This window comes from Malaclemys terrapin, chromosome 4, assembly GCF_027887155.1.
Source record: "Malaclemys terrapin pileata isolate rMalTer1 chromosome 4, rMalTer1.hap1, whole genome shotgun sequence".
In the NCBI taxonomy this organism is placed as follows: domain Eukaryota; kingdom Metazoa; phylum Chordata; order Testudines; family Emydidae; genus Malaclemys; species Malaclemys terrapin.
Window position 1 is genome coordinate 91,124,900 of NC_071508.1, and position 18,248 is coordinate 91,143,147.

Genomic DNA, 18,248 nt, shown 5'->3' on the forward strand with positions numbered 1-18,248 from the left:
GCATACTCTCCAGGTGCAGTCAGTGTGTTAGTTGTGCCTACACTAAATGGTGGAGGCAGTAATTTGGCCTGCATAGTATAGGGCGTATTTGGGATGTAAGGACATGTGTGGGTTAGTTGGAGGTGTGTGACAGAGCTGTGATTATGATATGAGGAAATCTATGTTTTGCACCTTCCAACATGTGTGAGGAAAGCGAAGAGGTGCATGCGTACCTTCAGGATGCAGGTATTGCAAACAGTCAGGTGTGGCCCTGCCCACGCTCTGCCCTGAGCCCATCCTGCTTCCCGCTCTTCTCCTGGGGCCCAGGCTGGGGCTAGGGGGGGCCAGTCTGCAGCTCAGGACTTGGGGCGACTGGGCCGCCTGCCCAGTGCTTCGGGCTGGGGGTGCTGGGGCCGCGCTGCCCGGGACTCTGGGGATGGGGGTGCTGCAGCTGCCCACCTGGTGCTCTGAGGCTGGGGGCAATCAGGTGGCTGATGGGGTGCGGCCAGTGGCCATAGTAGAGGGCTCAGGACTCTTGGGGGGGGGGCTAGCCTCCCCAAATGGGTGGTTCACGTGCCGTCCATGGCAGTATGCATCATTTCTATGCAGAATTGTATAGGTTATGTCAGTAGCAGGGCATAGGGCTTTTATGACAAAGGCTATTGTCAGCAGAGAGGTGGAATACAAGAGGATTCTAATGCTTTAATGATCGTTAAGTGAAAGTGTAGGTGAGATGGTATCCTGTAAGTGTAAGGGGGCTGTAAAAGGCTGTGAAGTGGTTCTTAAACTGTAAGTGTGTAGTGTTCTTTCTCAGGAGCTGGCTAAGTGTGTGAATGTACACCAGGATCTGGAACTTCCTGAATCTTATATTGCCAAGGGCCAGTGTGGCTATGTGCATGCAGAGGCATTGCTCAAAGAGGGTAGAGGGAGGTGGCATGGGGAACCTTTTCCTCCCAGTTTTTCTTCCCTTTTTGGTTCTGTAAAAGTGCTAGATGGAATCCTGTGGTTGTGGGTGAATCGGTTATAAAAGTTGGTGAAGAGTTTGTATGTTTCAGCAACTGTGCAGTTGGCAGAATAAAGGTATAAGTGTTAATGGGGTATATTGTGGCAGACATTTGAATTTTGCTCAATTCAGTGTTCTGCAAGGGAATGACATACCACCAAGCAACTTTAGCTCTGCAGTAACATATTTTTTGCAATTGAATGCATTTACATTTAGCACTATTTGAATACATATTGTTTGCTTGCACCCAGTTTACCAGATAAGCCAGATAATTCTATATAAGTAACCTATCCTTTTCATTATTTACCACTCTTCCAATTTTTGTTTCATCTGCAAACTTTATCAGTGATGATTTTATGTTTTCTTCCAGGACATTGATAAAAATGTTAAATAGCTCAGGGCCAAGAACCAATCCCAGCAGAACCCCACTAGAAACACACCTCCTTGATGGTGATTCCCTATTTACAATTACATTTGAGACCTATTGTTTAGCTAGTTTTTAATTAATGTGTGACATATTAATTTTATATCAGTCCAGTTTTTTAATCAAAATGGTGTGCAATACCAAGTTGAATGCCTTGAAGGAGTCTAAGTATATTAGATCAACATGATTATCTTTATCAATCAAACTTGATATCTGTCAGTGTAGTTCTTATACCACACTCATCACCATAATGTCTGAGAGGCTATGATTTCATAAACATACAATTTTTGAATAGTAAGTGTCAAGTTCATCATCACACTAATCTTGATTCATTACAAGTGCTACAGTTTCATTATTTGGGAGGATTTTCTACATAGATGTATTAGATATGTGTTTATGACACTTGTATTATTGATCAGAACATATAATCATTCAGCCCACTCCTTTGATGTGCTAAGAGATCCTTCCAATTTACCAGCCCCAGCCCAGTAAATTCTTCCGGTCTTTCTAGTAATGCCATATTACCATGTTACTTGAGTAGAGCTGGGCAAAACTTGGAATCTCTGTTCCAGGCGAAACGCTGACATGTCAAAATTTGTTATTGTTCTAATTCGGAACAAAAATAAAAATTTAGAAATTTCTCACAAAATAAAATTCTAAAGAAAAAATTAATTTTAGGTTGAACAAAATGTTTTGTTTTGACAAACTAGAAATAGTTTGTTCTACTTTAGACTTTTTACAAAATATTTTATTCTATAACCTTTTAAAAATTGAAACAGAAAGTCATTTCAATATAAATAAAATAAATGGAGATATACCTATCTCATAGAGCTGGAAGGTCATTAAGTCCAGCCCCCACCTTCACTAGCAGGACCAAGTACTGATTTTGCCCTAGATCCCTAAGGGGCCCCCTCAAGAATTGACCTCACAACCCTGGGTTTAGTAGGCTAATGCTCAAACCACTGAGCTATCCTTTCCCCCTAAGTGTAAAAGTCAAAACATTGCATTCTGAAAATGGAATGCTGACCGAAATGCTTTTCCAATTTTTTTCTCAATGAATTTTGTCGAAATCAACACCTTTCCATCAGGGTGGATTTGATTTAAATCAATTTTTAAATAGTGATTTATTTTGAAAACTTTTCAGATTAGTTTTACAGCTATATCAGAAAATGAATGATTGTTTGGTTCTTTCATTTACAAAAGGTAATTGAAACAAATAGTTCACCTCCCACTGACTTCATAAATATCTCCAATTCCACAGGTTAATCATTAATATTTGGAGGATTTTCTTGCCATGCTGTATTAGGAGGAGAACATCACCAGACAGGCATTTAAATTGTTTTATTTAACTAAAACAACAACATTAAGTATTCTGGATTTTTTTCTTCAACAGCAAACATATAATATTTTAACAAAAAAACATATGTCCCTCGCATCTCTCATTTATTTCCAGACTTCTTCTCCTTGTCCAGATCTATTCCGCCCCCAACAATCTTCTATTCATTGAACTTTTTTAAACTTCGCACTTTTAGAGAGAGGTAAGGGATTGACATTGGCTGCACAAAGGTGGGAGATCACCCTGCAGCCCCCCCACCCCCGGGACACAGACTCAGTGGTGAGGCTGCACCCGATCCTGACACAGCACAAGGTCTGGGTCTGCCCCAGAAATACCCTGGGGTCCTGCCCCTCTGCATCAGGCACACCAGGTGTGGGGCAAGCAGGCTCAACCAGGCAGGATCCAAGTGTGGAGGGGGATCACTATGGGGGGGATCCAGGTGTGGTGTGAAAGGATTCTGTGTGGGACAATCTGGGTGCAGGCAGCTCGGTGTGTGTGGGTGTCTAGGTGTTGTGGGATATGGATGCACAGAGGCTTGTTGGGGGGTGGGGTTCCAGGTGCAGGGGCAATGGGACTCTGCAGGGGCTTCTAGGTGAAGGTTGTTGGGATTCAGCGAATGGGTCTGGGTGTGGGGGTCTCAGCGGAGGGTCTGGGTGCTGGGAGAGTGGGGTTTGGTGGGGTGGGGGTCTTGGTGCAGCTGGTTGGGGTCAGTGGCATTGGGGTCTGGATGTGGGGGCTCAAGGTGGTGCAGGGGGTGGGGCTCCTCAGAGTGGGGATTTGAGTGCAGGGAGCTCAGTGGGGGGTGGTCTGGGTGCAGGGGTGGGGGTCTGGAGGCAAGGGTCTGGGTGCAGGGAGCTCCCGATGCAGGGATTGAGGTTCAGTGGGATAAGATTCGGGTATGGAGGGCTACGGGGGTTCTGGGTGTATAGGGTGAGGCTTGGCAGGGGTGTCTGGGTATGGGAGGTCTGGATGCATGGGGGTTGGGTAGACGGGGGAGCAGCTCCCCATACAGTGACCTCTCTCCCCGCAGCTAAGGAGCGATGGGGGCAGGAAGCAGGGGAGGATGCTGAGCTTCCTGCAGCTGGGGGAGGTTTCTGGAGTTCGGTTTGACACAGCCCCAACCACTCCTTGCAGCCCCTCCTCTCCTGCCTCCAGCCCAGCTGGGACTAGCAGTTGATCCTGGCTCAGGGTAGGAGCCACTGACTGGGGTGCTCCAGCCCTGCAGTGATTTACCTCTCTGCCGGCTGCTCCAAGTGCCTGAAATGATGTACCTGCACAGCAAAGGAGTGGTGTATGACTGCTCTTGCAGCTTCCCTGTCAGAAAGTCATTTTTCTGTTGGGAAGCAAAGAAATCTGTGGGGGACATGAATTCGGCACATGCGCAGTGGCGCAGAATTCCCCCAGGAGTAGCTGGTGTGTCACGTTACACTAAGTGCAAAAACTATATAGTCCTGGGCCTCACAGCATGGACACCTGAATTCCATTGGACCAGGGCTGGCACTGTATTTTGCCACCTCCCAAAGTTGTTCAGGGGAGTACCCAGCCAGTATAGTGTTTGTAGCGAAGCCGATACAAGGGGGCTGCCCTTTAAAGGCTGAAACTGAGGCTCTATAGTGGCCAGCCATGCAGGAGCTGTACTGGAGTGGTAGCTCCAGCTTTTGGTCATTGGTGTATGCACATGTATGAGTGCATAGGGTGCCCTTAAAGACACAGTGCAGAGGGTGCCCCTGAAAGCTGGGGGAGGGACAGCTAGGCTGGAGCCATAACGATCTCACTGCTGGACTATGCCTTAAAAAGACAGTCCCACTGCAAGTGTGCTAGGGACAGATGAGTGAAAACCGCACTGCTACAGTTCACAGCTGGTGAGGGGTTATGTGGCTAAGTCACAATCACAGGTGCCCATAAAATTTGGTGCCCTAGGAGGACTCCTGTGTAGCATATTCCTAATGCTGCACCAACCCCTGTCCAGCAGCAGCTCCTCCTTCCCTCACCATTAAAGAAGTTCAGGAATTGAAGATAGGGAAACCAGGGAAGAACTTGGGCTGTGGGGTGACCTTGCGGGTTGAAGCTGGGGTGGAATCCAGACTCATAGGGGATCTTGTGAAGAGCCACAGCTATGGGGGGACCTTGTAATGAAACAACCTCAGAAGGGACATTGATATGGAGGGTCTTGGGAGGACAGGCTTTTGGGGGACCCTGGAGAGGACACAAACTCAGGGAAGGGCCTTAAAGGGAGACTTGGAGAGGGAAATTCAGGGGGACATAGGGTTGGAAGAAGCCTTGGAGAGATGGAGGTATTTTTGGAGGGAAAGGGAGGAGAAACTGGAAATTTGGAAGGAGTGAGGGAGGGGGAATGTTTGAGGAGAGAGAAGTGTTTTCAGGCTTATTGGTGGTGGAAGTGTAGGAGGTAAATTATGTCAGGAGGCAAGGGGATGTTTGTGGTACTATGAAGGAGGTCTGTGTCCCCCTCAGCTTTGGTAACAGTTATTCCACTGTGCTCCCTGCCCCAAGCAGGTGATCTGGGAGGGAGTGGAGCCAAGCTGGTTGGACACTGGGCAAGGGACAAGTATCAGGCCTTCTCTTAATGGCTGTAGCAACTTGCTCCCCCTCTCTGTCCTCATTGCAACAGGAGAGCAAAAGTGGGATTTGAACCTCAAAGGAGTGGCACATTGTTTCCCACTGCTCCCCGTATGGGCAATGCCTAAAAGCCCAAAGCATGTGCCCCTTTGGCCTCTGCATATCCTGATCCTCCATCACTTCAGCTGCAAAAGAATATCCCACTCTTGCAACAGACTTGCTCTTATTGTGAGGAAAGTGGGCAGGGATTCTTTCTGTTAAGAGAATCACAGAGGGGTAGGGCTCTGTGTCAATATGTTTACAGCACCGGCTCAGCAACTCTGGCTGTTTTCAAGTCTGCACATATGTTTCAGGAGTCATTGCCTGCTGTGGAACCTAGTACTCCAGTACCATTGATAGCGCCTGACTTGAATGTAGCAGAGACCACAATGGAATCACCTGCTGGCTTCCATAAGGTAAGAAAAAATAAATAAAACCAAATAAGATTTGCTGAGACCCTGATCCAGAACGGCACAACCGAGTGCATGGAGTTTCAGTCCTGCCTTATCAGTCAGGGTTGCTGTTCCTCTGACATCTACAGTTGTGGGGAGTTAGCACCCTTACCATATTTTATAGAAATGGTTGACACTTCCATATTTTTTTCATTTTACCAAGAGCCTTGTCAATAAAAACAAAAAGGAAGTACAGACTGACCTGCTGCTTAGCACACCATTGTGCCACATTGGGAGTGAATAAGCAACAGCTCCACACTTTGAAGTCAAAATATGGTGCTGCAATTATGAATTTATAATATGAAAATGGAAAAATATTTTCAAATATTACCACTTGCCCATTCTTTCTCTCCCCCCTCCCCCAGGACTTAAACAGCAAAACAGACCCATTGGGAAATGTAGGAACTAAATGGATGAAGCAGCGGGCAGTACAGTGGGATGCTGACTATAAGGTACCATACTATAGACAACATTTTGGGGAGAATAAATAAGTTTATGGATTTTTTTGGAGGGCGAGTGGGGGCAGGAGTTTTGGAATGAATTTACTAGTTATCAAAGTGTTGAATATTTAGTGATACTAGGTTCCATGTTGAAATTTTCTTATGTTAATCATCTGAATCCAGAGCTTAATTTGTGCCAGGGCTTGCCAGGGCTGAACCCCAGCACCTCTAGTCTTGGCAGTTCATCGCCCTGACACATCTGGGCTTGCTTCACTAGTTATGAATGTAAAAAAATTGCTTGAGCCCTGGCACCTAATTGCTTGATCTCCAGTATCTCTTTCATTATAAATTAAGCCCTGTCTGAATCCCATTATTCTTTTGTGCTATATTTCTCTCTCTGTTTGTAACAGGCAACATATATTCATTTCATAGCTTCATTCCTTTCAAAGAGATTCATTTAGGTGGACTCACCATTGTATATTATTTACTATCATTACTCCTGAGGGCATTCTGTGCCAAAAAAATTAAAAATTCTGCGCACAATATTTTAAAATTCTGCAAAATTCTGTAAATTTTATTTGTCAAATACATGTGGAGGCTCCAGCATGGCATTGGGGAACACAGGCCACTGGCTGCACAGAGGTGGGATATCACTCTGCAGCTCCCTCCCGGGACATGGATTCAGTGGTGAGGTTGCACCCAACCCTGACACAGCACAAGGACTGGGCCTGCCCCAGAAACACCCCAGGGCCCTGCCCCTCCATGCCTGGTGAACCAGGTGTGGGCAGGCAGGCTCAACCCAGCTGAATCCAAGAGTGGAAGAGCTTAGTGTGGAGGGATCCAGGTGTGGGTTCAGAGGGTTCTGTGTGGGGCAACCTGGGTGTGGGCAGCTCAGTGGGGGATGTGTGTGTGTGGGGATCTGGATGCACATGGGCTTGTTGGGGGTTTCTGGGTGCAATGGTAATGGGACTCTGCAGGGGGGGTCAAGGTGCAAGTGGTTGGGGCTCAGTGGGACGGCTCTGGGTAAGGGGGGGATAGAGCTCAGCAGGAGGGTCTGGGTATGGGGGGTTCAGTGGAGGGATCCAGATGCAGGGAGAGTGGGGATCAGTGGGGTGGAGATCTGGGTGTGGGAGGCTCATTGGGGTGGTGCAGGTGTGGGGGAGTGGGGCTCAGTAAGGGAGGTTCTGGGTACGGGGAGTAAGGCTCGGCGAGAGGGTGTGGGTATGAGGGGGTCTGGATGCACGGGAATTATTCAGATTGGGAGCAGATCCCTGTACAGTGATCCCTCCCCCTGCAGCTGAGGGGAGTGATGGATGCAGGAAGTAGGGGAGGGGGCAATTTGCAGAGCTTCCTGCAACCTGGGGAGAAATCTGGGGGTGGGTCTGACCTGGCCCTGGATGCTGTGCAGGGGAAGAGGAAATCCTGTCTTCCTCAGCCCAGCCGGGACTAGCAGCTGAGCCCTGTGCAGGGTAGGAGCCACCAGCTAGGTCTTCCCCAGCCCTAGCCCCTGCCCCACAGTGATTTACCTCTCTGTCAGCTGCCCTGGGCACCCAAAACATACTGCTGGGGAGGGTTGCATGACCACTCTTGTGGCTTCCCTTTGCTTCCCTGTCAGAAAGCCATTTTTCTGTGGGGAAGCAAAGAAATCTGCAGGGGACATGAATTCTGCACATGCGCAGCGGCGCAGAATTCCCCCAGGAGTAACTATCATAGACAAAAACAACAAGGAGTCCGGTGGCACCTTAAAGACTAACAGATTTATTTGGGCATAAGCTTTTGTGGGTAAAAAACCTCACTTCTTCAGATGCATGTTGAGATTGATGGATTTCCACTCCATACGGCTAAATTTAGTGCCTTGCGTGGTGTCAAGTATCAGGGGGTAGTCGTGTTAGTCTGTATCCACAAAAACAATAAGGAGTCTGGTGGCACCTTAAAGACTAACAGATTTATTTGGGCATAAGCTTTCGTGGGTAAAAAACCTCACTTCTTCAGACTAACACTGCTGCCCCCTGATACTTGATATCATAGACAGTGGGCCTGATTCTTGGTTCACTTATATCATTTTTACACCAGCATATCTGCACTGACTTTAATCAAGTTACTACTCATTTATACCAAAGTGAAAGGAGAATGTGGCCTAGTGTCTCACATTCATAACACGATTGTTGAAAGTCCTTTGTTTTTTTTAATGATAAACCCCAATTTCCAAAACAAATGTTCCTTCAAGCTCTGCTGGATGGAAAGTCATCACAATAAAAGGCTTCTAAGGGAAGAAAGCCGGTGGTGCCTGCAGGATTGCTTGGGAATCAGTTCTAGATCTACATTTGTGTTTATTATACATTAGAAATATCAATGCAAATATTTCTATCCATTCCTGGATTGCTTACTGCTGGCTATGCATTATATACAGCTGTTGCCTCAAAGCAAAACTGGGTGGATTTAAATGAAAAGCTATCTCAAGTTCACTAATGGTGTCTATAATAAAATGGGACTCAGGAATATGACTCATGGGAAATGTGGGGAAATTGGCCTCTTTTCTGTACAAAGAAAGTTCAAGTTCCACAGAAATCCACAGGGTATAAAATATTTGTTTATATAATTTCATAAGTTGTCCAAAAATATGTAAATCACGCTCAGTAGAGGTACTCTGGCAGCTTCAGCGGAGGGGAATTCTCATTTTAAAAGTGTAACTGAGAGTGGAAAAATGGTGACGAGTCACCTGTTGGGTCTGCAAATTGATGTAAGTGGGAACATAGTATAATTTGCCCTGATTTGGCATTCAGTGGGTGTGTATCTTGCATGCTGGCGCTTAAAAAGGGGATGTAATATAGCAGGAAAAGCAACTAATAAGGAATGTAAAACCTGGTCTTACAACAGTTTTTGTATTGCTTTAACTATATCTGTTTTGAAACATCCTTTTGTTTTGCAACAGACAAAATTAAAGTGATACAACCCCTAGTGTGGATGCAGATTAAGGGATACAAAGATGCTTAGAATTGTATAGCTTAAGCTTCTGAACAGATACAGTTAAAGCAGTAAGAAAACTGTGTGTATTCAGTACAAGGCCTGAGATAAGGTAGGCTCCTCCCCATCACTTCAGCTCTCTGCTCCTCTTCTCACAGCCTCATCTAAATGTAGCAACTTTAGTAATGCTCAGAATTGCCATCCCCAAGCATTTAGCAATCATGAGATTTTTTTAAAGTAATACATTTGGGGGGGGGGGTATTTATCTCTGGCTTTTGAATTGTTTGAATTCACATTTTCAAGTTTTTTTCTGCCACCATAAGAGCTATAAACTTATTTTTTTTAAACGAAAGCAGAGAGTCTTATATAATCACATAACTCCAGAAGCTGGGGCTTTTGGATAAACACCAAATATGGTGAGGCTTGAAGTAAAATTGCAGGAGTTGGCAGCACTGAATCCTTGAATTGAAATTCTGAAGTCCCAGTGTTCACATTGGTATGAAACAAGGTCAAACATGTTCACTTTTCCATAGTAAACTATGAAGGAGGGTTGGTTAAGGACAGGCTTGTGTGCTGGGAGATCTGGATTCTATTCCCTGTCTCTGCCTCAAACTTCCTGTATGACCTTGGGCAAGTCATTTTATGTCTGTGTGACTCAGCTGCCCATCTGTAATATGATGAAAATGCTTACCTGACAGAGGTATTGTGAAACTTCCTGTGTTTATAACAAATATTTAGCCCAAGGCATAAGCCAAGTAAAATGGTGCAAAGCTCATCCAGCTACAGAGCATAATACAATGAAAGGTTCATCTATATGCACAAACGTTTGCCTGATTTTTGGGTATGGTGGAGGCAGTCAATTACTGCTTGGTGTAACACGGTAGTGATTGTATTTGTTTTAGGAAAGCATGCCCAGGTCTGTGGCATTGGATATATAAGAAGTGTGACCATTTACAGAAGAAATCCCACTTGTCTTTTCTGTCTGATGCATTATCAGAAAGTTTTATGAAGTCATGAAATCTCATTAGGGGTGTGAAATGGGCATTAACCAAGGTCCTCTTTGTCTTCCTTTAGAACTCTTGAGTAGCTATTTTTGCCTTCTTGTATGTTTGCCACTAATACTAGAAAACACACTGAAGGAATTGAAGATGGTTGCTTCTATCTAAGCTGAGGCCAGCTCATAGTTATTACAAAGGGCTCCTTCCATTTGGGAGTTGGAGGTTAGTTTTTGTGGGGGGGTTGTTTGTTTGTTTAAGGCTTTATTTAAAGGGAATGTTAATCTCCAGTGCCGTAAAAGTCCTAGCAGCATGAAGGAACTGCTATTTCCATTAATAGTGCAAATGGCCAGGGTTCCTGGTTTCAGGAGATGCTATTTTGTTCAGGATAACTTTAATGTCTGCCAGTTTGCTGGTAGGACTGGACCATATGCAGTATTTTGGAACAAAGAAGCAAGATTTCTCCAAATTGCCCTCCCCTATAAAGAGTAAATCTCATTTTCTCTTGTCTTGGAGACTGGCTTGTTAAAGGACTACCAGCCCCCTTCAAAGTGATTCCTGTATCTCGGGGTAGGATGAATAGGGAAGATCACTGCATATCTCTCCCTCCGTCCTTTGAAGAAGTACTAGGAGGGAGATGGAAAGGCTTCCTGGAGCTGCCTTGGTCTCGGAGGGTATGTCTACATAGTGAGCAGCAGTGAGTTCAGAGCCCAGATTGACAGATTTGGGATCGTACTACAGTGCTAAAAACAGCTATGGAGACAATCAGGCTCGGGCTGGAGCTCAGGCTCTGAAGCCTAGGGAGTGGGATGGGCTTCAGAGCCTGAGCTCCAACCGAGCTGCAACATCTACACAGGTGTTTTTAGTGCCGTACAGCAAGCCCGTGAGCCCGGATTGTTGACCTTAGCTCTGAGACTCGCTGCTGTGGGCTGTGTAGACATACCCTGCAAGACTTTGGCTTTGAGATTTTCCCTTTCTGATGGTTTATTGGCAGAAAGCAAGAGAAGTTGAGGTTCTAGACTGAATCTGGGTGCTGTGGAAACACAACCCAGGAAGACTTTTTAGAATGACATTTTTTGGACTTACTCAGGACCCCATACAGTCATAGAGAAAGCCCAGACCACACAAAGGGAAAAGTACCAGCGTCCAGTCTACACTAGGACTTCCATAGTTGCTATGGTGAAGAATTCCTTACCATGCTGAGAGTAAAGGAGGCCTAAGTGGAAGGCCTACACTAAAAAGAGATTTGCTATGATTAGTTGCCACTCACCTAATGCAGGAGAGAAACTAACCATGTGGTCTGTATTGGTGGTCACTAGTTCTGACAAAATTAAAATTCTACCTTTTGAAACAAAAAAACCAAAGTTTTTTTTTAATTTTTTCTCCTTACATCAAAAAACTGCATAAAAAGTAGAAGCCTCTAAATGGGCCTTGAATTTGATTCTAAAACATCAGAGGATTTTGTTAAACCATCACACAAAACCAAAGAGAATACCCCTGATTTTGTTTAATCACTATCTCATGCTGGGATGTTTTAGGTACGAGAGACAATTTAAATCAAGAAATTGTCTTAGATGATTAATATATGAAAATTGTATTGTTGGCTAATTAAGGTTCCTCATCTGTTGGTTATTTCTTTCGTTTGCCTTTCTTCTCTGCTCTACATCTTGCTTGGGCAGCTGAAGAGTTTGGGGTCCGATAGCAGGGCCGGCTCCAGGCACCAGCCCAGCAAGCAGGTGCTTGGGGCGGCCAACAGCAAGTCCGGCTCTTTGGCGGCAGGTACCTCACTCCCTCTCGTAGCGAAGGACCAGTGGCCAAATTGCTGCCGAAGACTGAAGCGGTGGCGGTAGAGCTGATCGCGATCGCAGCTTTTTTTTTTTTTTTTTTTTTTTGCTGCTTGGGGCAAAACCCTGCAGCCGGCCCTGTCCGATAGGAGTGATTTTTGTAAAATGGGGGCTGGAGTTACGGTGGGGAAAATTCCACCTATTACTGAGTTATGTTAAGAGTGGAGATTTCTGGGATTTGTTTTGTGGGTCTTATTTTTGACCAATTTGTTATTTTAAATAGGCTCCATGAGTAGCAGTGGGGCTCCTTTTAATGTGTTGTTATAAATTACAATAAATAAAAACATTCCATAGGATAATGTTCACACATGTATTTTATATGTCATTTTTCTACCAAGGAAGCATCACTTTGCTACTTGCTCACCGTAAGAATCATACGAATGAGAAATCTTCCTCAGGGAGACTTTTGTGAGTACCTTTACTGTTCCTTTGGGGCTCCTCCTAGTTCTAGAATGACTGAGAATACAGATGAGCAACAACGGCGATTCATTCGTGAGGTAACTTAATTCCAAGGATGAATCTGACTTCAATTAAACCAGCAGAATGACTAAAGCAGCAGTGAATTTGGCCATATGTGTGTTGTGAAATGGACCCATGCACACAAATTATTTCCAGAGAATATTATCTACAGTCCAGTTCCATGAGGACAAATAACTATACTGTTACCCAAATACAGTAGAACTGCAGTTTATCACAGATACTTGGAGTAGTGAAGAGTGTCTGGGCTATCATACATGTTCAGAATATTGTCAAACTATAATCAGACAATCAAATTATTATTATTATTTATTATTATTGTAGTAGCACCTGTCATGGAGCCAGGACCCCATTGTGCTACGGCTGTGGGACTGTGGCTTTTTGAGCTTCTAGTAAAGTGTTCTTAAACAATTCCCAATTATCATTCACATTTTCCTCATTAACTTCCTCCTCCCAGCTGATCTGGCTCATAATTGTTCTCAGATTTGTGGAAATTGGCGCTTTGAAAACCCCAAGTGTATATATATATATAATTGGTCTGGACTTTATTCCTTTTCCACATTATAAATGTGATCAAGTCATGATCACTTGTACTTAAGCTTCCATTAATTTAGATTTCTGTGATCAGTTCCTCTTTATCTGTCAAGAGGAGGTCTAATATAAAATTCCTCTGGGTTAGATGCAACACTTTTTGAGTTAGGAAAATGTCCTCTATATAATATTTAGAAATTCCTAGGATGTTTTAGTACTGGCAGCATGAGATCTCCAGCATATGTCAGTCAGATTGCAGTCCCCCGTGATCATGCAGCTTTTTTCCCTACACATTATAAATAGCCTAAGTAGTCAGTCATCCTGTTCCCTAGTGCGATTTGGTGGTCTGTAGCAGACAACAACTAATACCCTATCTTCTGTTTTTTATGTGTTAGAACATTGATCCATAAACATTCAAGATACTATTTTCTGAGTTATCAGTTACTTGGAAACAGGTAATGCCATTTTGACAGAGTGCATTCCCTTTCCCACTTTGCCCACTTGATCTTTCCTGAATAAGTTATAACCATTGATTTTAACATTCCAATAGCATGACTCATCCCACCAGGTTTTAGTAATACCAACTAGACTGAATTTATGCTCATAAATCAGCAATTCCAATTCCTCTTGTTTGTTAGCCAGGCTCCCAGTATTGCTGTTTAGGCAATTAAAGAATTTCTTCTCTTCGTGTCCTTTGGTTCCTTGATTAATTTGTTCTAAATATCTTGAGTGTGTGCTAAATCAGTGCTCATATCTTCCTTATTTTTACCCTCCCCTAGTATTATTAAACACCCTCCTGATATTCTAGCCAGTCTGTCCTTGAGGAGATAGGTTCCCCTTCTGCTGAGGTGGAACCATCCAAACTATACAGCCCCCTCTCCCTAGAAGGTGTACCAATGTTCCACAAAAACAAACCCCTCCACCCTACATCACTTAGTCAGCAATTCACTTCCAGAATCTTCTGCCTTCTCTCTTCCTTTACTTGTGGGACAGGAAGGATTTTGGAGAAGATCCCTTGGAATCAACTGCCTAGGAGCCAGGAACCACTTCAATCATTCACTCATAATAATTAAGAGACCTCTTGGAACTTTTGTCCCAGATAGTTCTATATGCCACAGGACTGATTCTCCTGAGATCATATGGGGTTTACATACAAATCAGTTCCTTGGAAAGTATATAAGACCTAGCAAGTCAACTGATCTCTCGATGCCTCAGTTCCCCCTCTGTAAATTGTGGATAATAATACTTCCTTTGTTATGTCTATTTAGAATGTAAGCTTTTACATGTGTTTGTACAGTGCCTGGCCTAAGGGGGCCTTGATATCAATTAGGGTCTCTAGGTGCTACTGTAAGACAGCTTCTAATAATCACAAGATATGGCCAGAGGAAGAGACACAAATATGTGCTGAAAAAAAACCTTGCCCTTGTGACTGAGCTGTTCACAAGTGAGAAACTACAGCAGCAAGCAGATTAGTTTGGTGATTGCCCAAGTAATACCTGGTTCAAAAGGATTTTTAATGAGACCAGTTAGACAAGAATTAAAAATGAGGCTGAAATGACTTAGTGATGGGAATAATTGACTAATCAAGGACACGTCTGAGGTCTAGTCCTGGCTCAGCTGCTGACTCACTCTGTAGCCAAGGGCGACCCATCGATCTCTGTTTCATATTCTATCTGAAAAATTAGAATAATATTTAAATACAGACTTCATAGAGGTGCTGAGGATTGGTTAGTTTATGCTGTATAAGGATTGAAATATGTACAGTGTGGTGTAAATGTTAACTATTTTAATTATTTTGAGAAGAGTTTTTTACATGCAGATAAAGTACAAGTAACAGGCATTATCAGCAAATGCTACTGAATTTCCATACTGACATTTGGAACACCATGTTCCATGACTAGGGCTCCTAGTCATGGTCCAAAATCCCATTGTACCAGGAGCTGTACAAACACAGAGCTCACAATCTAAGTATAAGACAAGAGACAACAGGGTTGAATAAAACACTGAGCAATGCATTGAGGAGAAAACAAAAAACTGAACAGCTGCTTGTTCAGTGAGCCCAATCCATCCTCTGTGCTGAGTGTGGCAGGTGTCCTATGAAAACAACACTATGTGATCCAGTGACTGAGGACTATCATAATGCATATATACAAAGAGGCCAAATAGAGAGTGTATAGATAACCTTAATTCTGGAAGTTCCTAATTTTTGAGTGCTTGACTTTTCAACCTTAGCAAAAAAAAAAAAAAAAACTTACCAACTTTTCCATAGAGCCACATGATATTACAACAAAAAATATGGTAAATAGCTACATAACCATTGTGTTTTAATTAGAACTTATAGAGAATACATTCTACACTGCCTTAATCACCATCCACTACTTTAGCATCTCTCAGTGCTATGACTTACCTTTCTTCTTGGATAGTGAGCTTTAGCAGCTAATGCAAGTGTGCCTACAGGTTGGAGTGCCAATAGAAGATTACCAATTTTTGGATAACTTTTGTAATTTTTAATCTGCTTTGTGTTCAATATAGGAGCTAGTCACCTTCTCAACTGAATGTATTTGCTTCTGCTGTTTTCTTTTTGATCAATATTCAGCCTTCCTGGACTGCTAATTTGCACGGTTACCCGTCCATTAACTATTCTCTCCATTTCCACTTGGACAAAATTTCCCGCTTTTACCCTGAACTTCCATTAGTTCGTGCAGGTGTGATCACCATTGTTGGTTTGGTCAGGAGCTTTTACGCTTTCTTGACCTATGTACCGATCACCAAAAATCCTGACTTGGGATTTAGGCCCTGTGACAGGGCATGGCTCTCCACTTCTGTCTTCTCACACAAATGGCCTTAACACCTCCGGTTTGTAAACACTGATGTGTAGTTTATCTCACCCACCACCTCTTTACGGTCCTCCACAGCAGCTCTGTTTACAGTGACATACAAACATTATCCCATTTTGCCAGAGTCAAGACATCTCTCCATGCAGAGATCTCTCACTACCCCGGTACTAGCCTCTCCTTCTCATTCATTCTCCCTTTGCACTTTCTTCCTGTGTGCCTTTCTGCTTTTTCAGTTAATGGGTTAACTAGCCTGTTAGCTCTCCTAGCTCAGACTGATCTAATAATTAGCCCCAGCTTCCCTCAGTCAGGCCCTTCCATGGGAAAATTAATTGGGCTTACAGGGTGCTGGTTCAGCTGCTGGTTCTCAGCACTGTCACAGGCCCCACTCCATGATATGGCTCCCATCCAATATGAAGTAATCTCTGGACAATGTTCAATTACTTAGGTTACATCTCTCTGAGAATTTCAAGTTGGGTGTTTTGTAAGAGTGTGTAGGTGTGCATGCTCATGCTGAAATCTAATACTGCAGTTTGCAATGATTGCATCTGTTAGTGCATAAGTGAGGGTGAAGAGACATTCTCTGCAGGCTGACAGAGGAGTGTTACATCAGTCCCTGGTCTTGCCACTGGCACTTAACTGAAGCCCTGTGATAGGGCCTCTGACAGTGATACTTCTGGTTCCTGCCTATTGTCCTGCTCTTGCTGCTGCCACCATGGGTGTCACGGCCAGACTCTCATTGCTCCTATATGCCTCCACTGGGGCTGCTGTGAGAGTCCTAGCAAGCAGGAAATTCAGGTGGGGACTTTAGGATTTTTGGGTATGTCTTCACTGCTGAATTAGCCTGGGCTCTTACCTGGGTGTTGCCCTAGCTCCCTTCTGATTCACACACAAAACCCTCTCACCTGAGTTCAGTGGTGCTTTCAACCAGGGCTAGTGGGGCTTGTCTGGGGCTGTAAACTAAAGCCTGAGTGAGGCTTTCACTTATGCGACTCCCTTTGCAGTGAGACTAGGCTAAATCACTTGAGTGCTGACAGTCCTCCAATGCCTTCCCACAATTCCCTCATTACCTTAGAAGGATAGACAATTCACTGGTTTCATTGTTGACATTCCAAGCAGAAACTCAAATTGGTTGACACTTACTTGATGCTCCAGTTCCTCACAAAGTCTTTTCTCAATAGTTCTTTCCAGCCACTTCACCATGTGACTCAGTAACTTGATGAGTTGGTAATTACTACATTCTTGCACATTCCCTTTACCCTTGAAGATCATATTGGTCTCTATCTTTCTCCATTCGTCAGGCATTTTTCCAGTTTGGAGGATTAATTTAAAGACATTTGTCATCATCACCACTCCCTCATGGCCTAGTGCTTTAAATGCCTTGGTTAATAAACCATCTGGTCCCACATTTCATCTTTTTTAGTATTATCTGAATCTCCACCCTGGTTATAAGTCTTGTGAGGTTGTTGTTTGCTCATACTTCCCTCGCTATTTCCTCAGATACTCTTCAGTAAGCATCAGGGGGTAGCCGTGTTAGTCTGTATCTGCAAAAACAACTAGGAGTCTGGTGGCACCTTAAAGACTAACAGATTTATTTGGGCATAAGCTTTCGTGAGTAAAAACCTCACTTCTTCTGTCAGGAACAGTATCCCTGATGAGGCCACAGCAAGCCTGGTGGCTGAGCTTTGTGACTTTGTCCTCACCCACAACCACTTCAGATTTGGGGACAACTTATACCTTCAAGTCAGTGGCACTGCTATGGGTACCCGCATGGCCCCACAGTATGCCAACATTTTTATGGCTGACTTAGAACAACGCTTCCTCAGCTCTCGTCCCCTAGTGCCCCTCCTCTACTTGCGCTACATTGATGACATCTTCATCATATGGACCCACGGAAAGGAGGCCCTTGAAGAATTCCACCTGGACTTCAACAATTTCCACCCCACCATCAACCTCAGCCTGGACCAGTCCACACAAGAGATCCACTTCCTGGACACTACAGTACAAATAAGTGATGGTCACATAAACACCACCCTATACAGGAAACCTACTGACCGCTATACGTACCTACATGCCTCCAGCTTCCATCCAAGACACATCACACGATCCATTGTCTACAGCCAAGCCCTAAGATACAACCGAATTTGCTCCAACCCCTCAGACAGAGACAAACACCTACAAGATCTTTATCAAGCATTCGTAAAACTACAATACCCACCTGGGGAAGTGAGGAAACAGATTGACAGAGCAAGACGGGTACCCAGAAACCACCTACTACAGGACAGGCCCAACAAGGACAATAACAGAACACCACTGGCCATCACATACAGCCCCCAGCTAAAACCTCTCCAGC

General features: G+C 44.2%; 1 protein-coding gene across 1 annotated transcript in view; it reads left to right on the top strand.

Moving 5' to 3' along the window:
• The first annotated feature begins 5,663 nt into the window (after positions 1-5,663).
• The window catches only part of LOC128835464 (cytosolic phospholipase A2 epsilon-like), a 56,237-nt gene continuing 43,652 nt past the window's right edge, over positions 5,664-18,248 (top strand). Inside the window, exons 1-3 of the mRNA XM_054024972.1 lie at positions 5,664-5,774; positions 6,176-6,262; positions 12,392-12,461. Coding sequence (XP_053880947.1) covers positions 5,664-5,774; positions 6,176-6,262; positions 12,392-12,461 — 268 coding nt within the window. The remainder of the gene's footprint in view (positions 5,775-6,175; positions 6,263-12,391; positions 12,462-18,248) is intronic.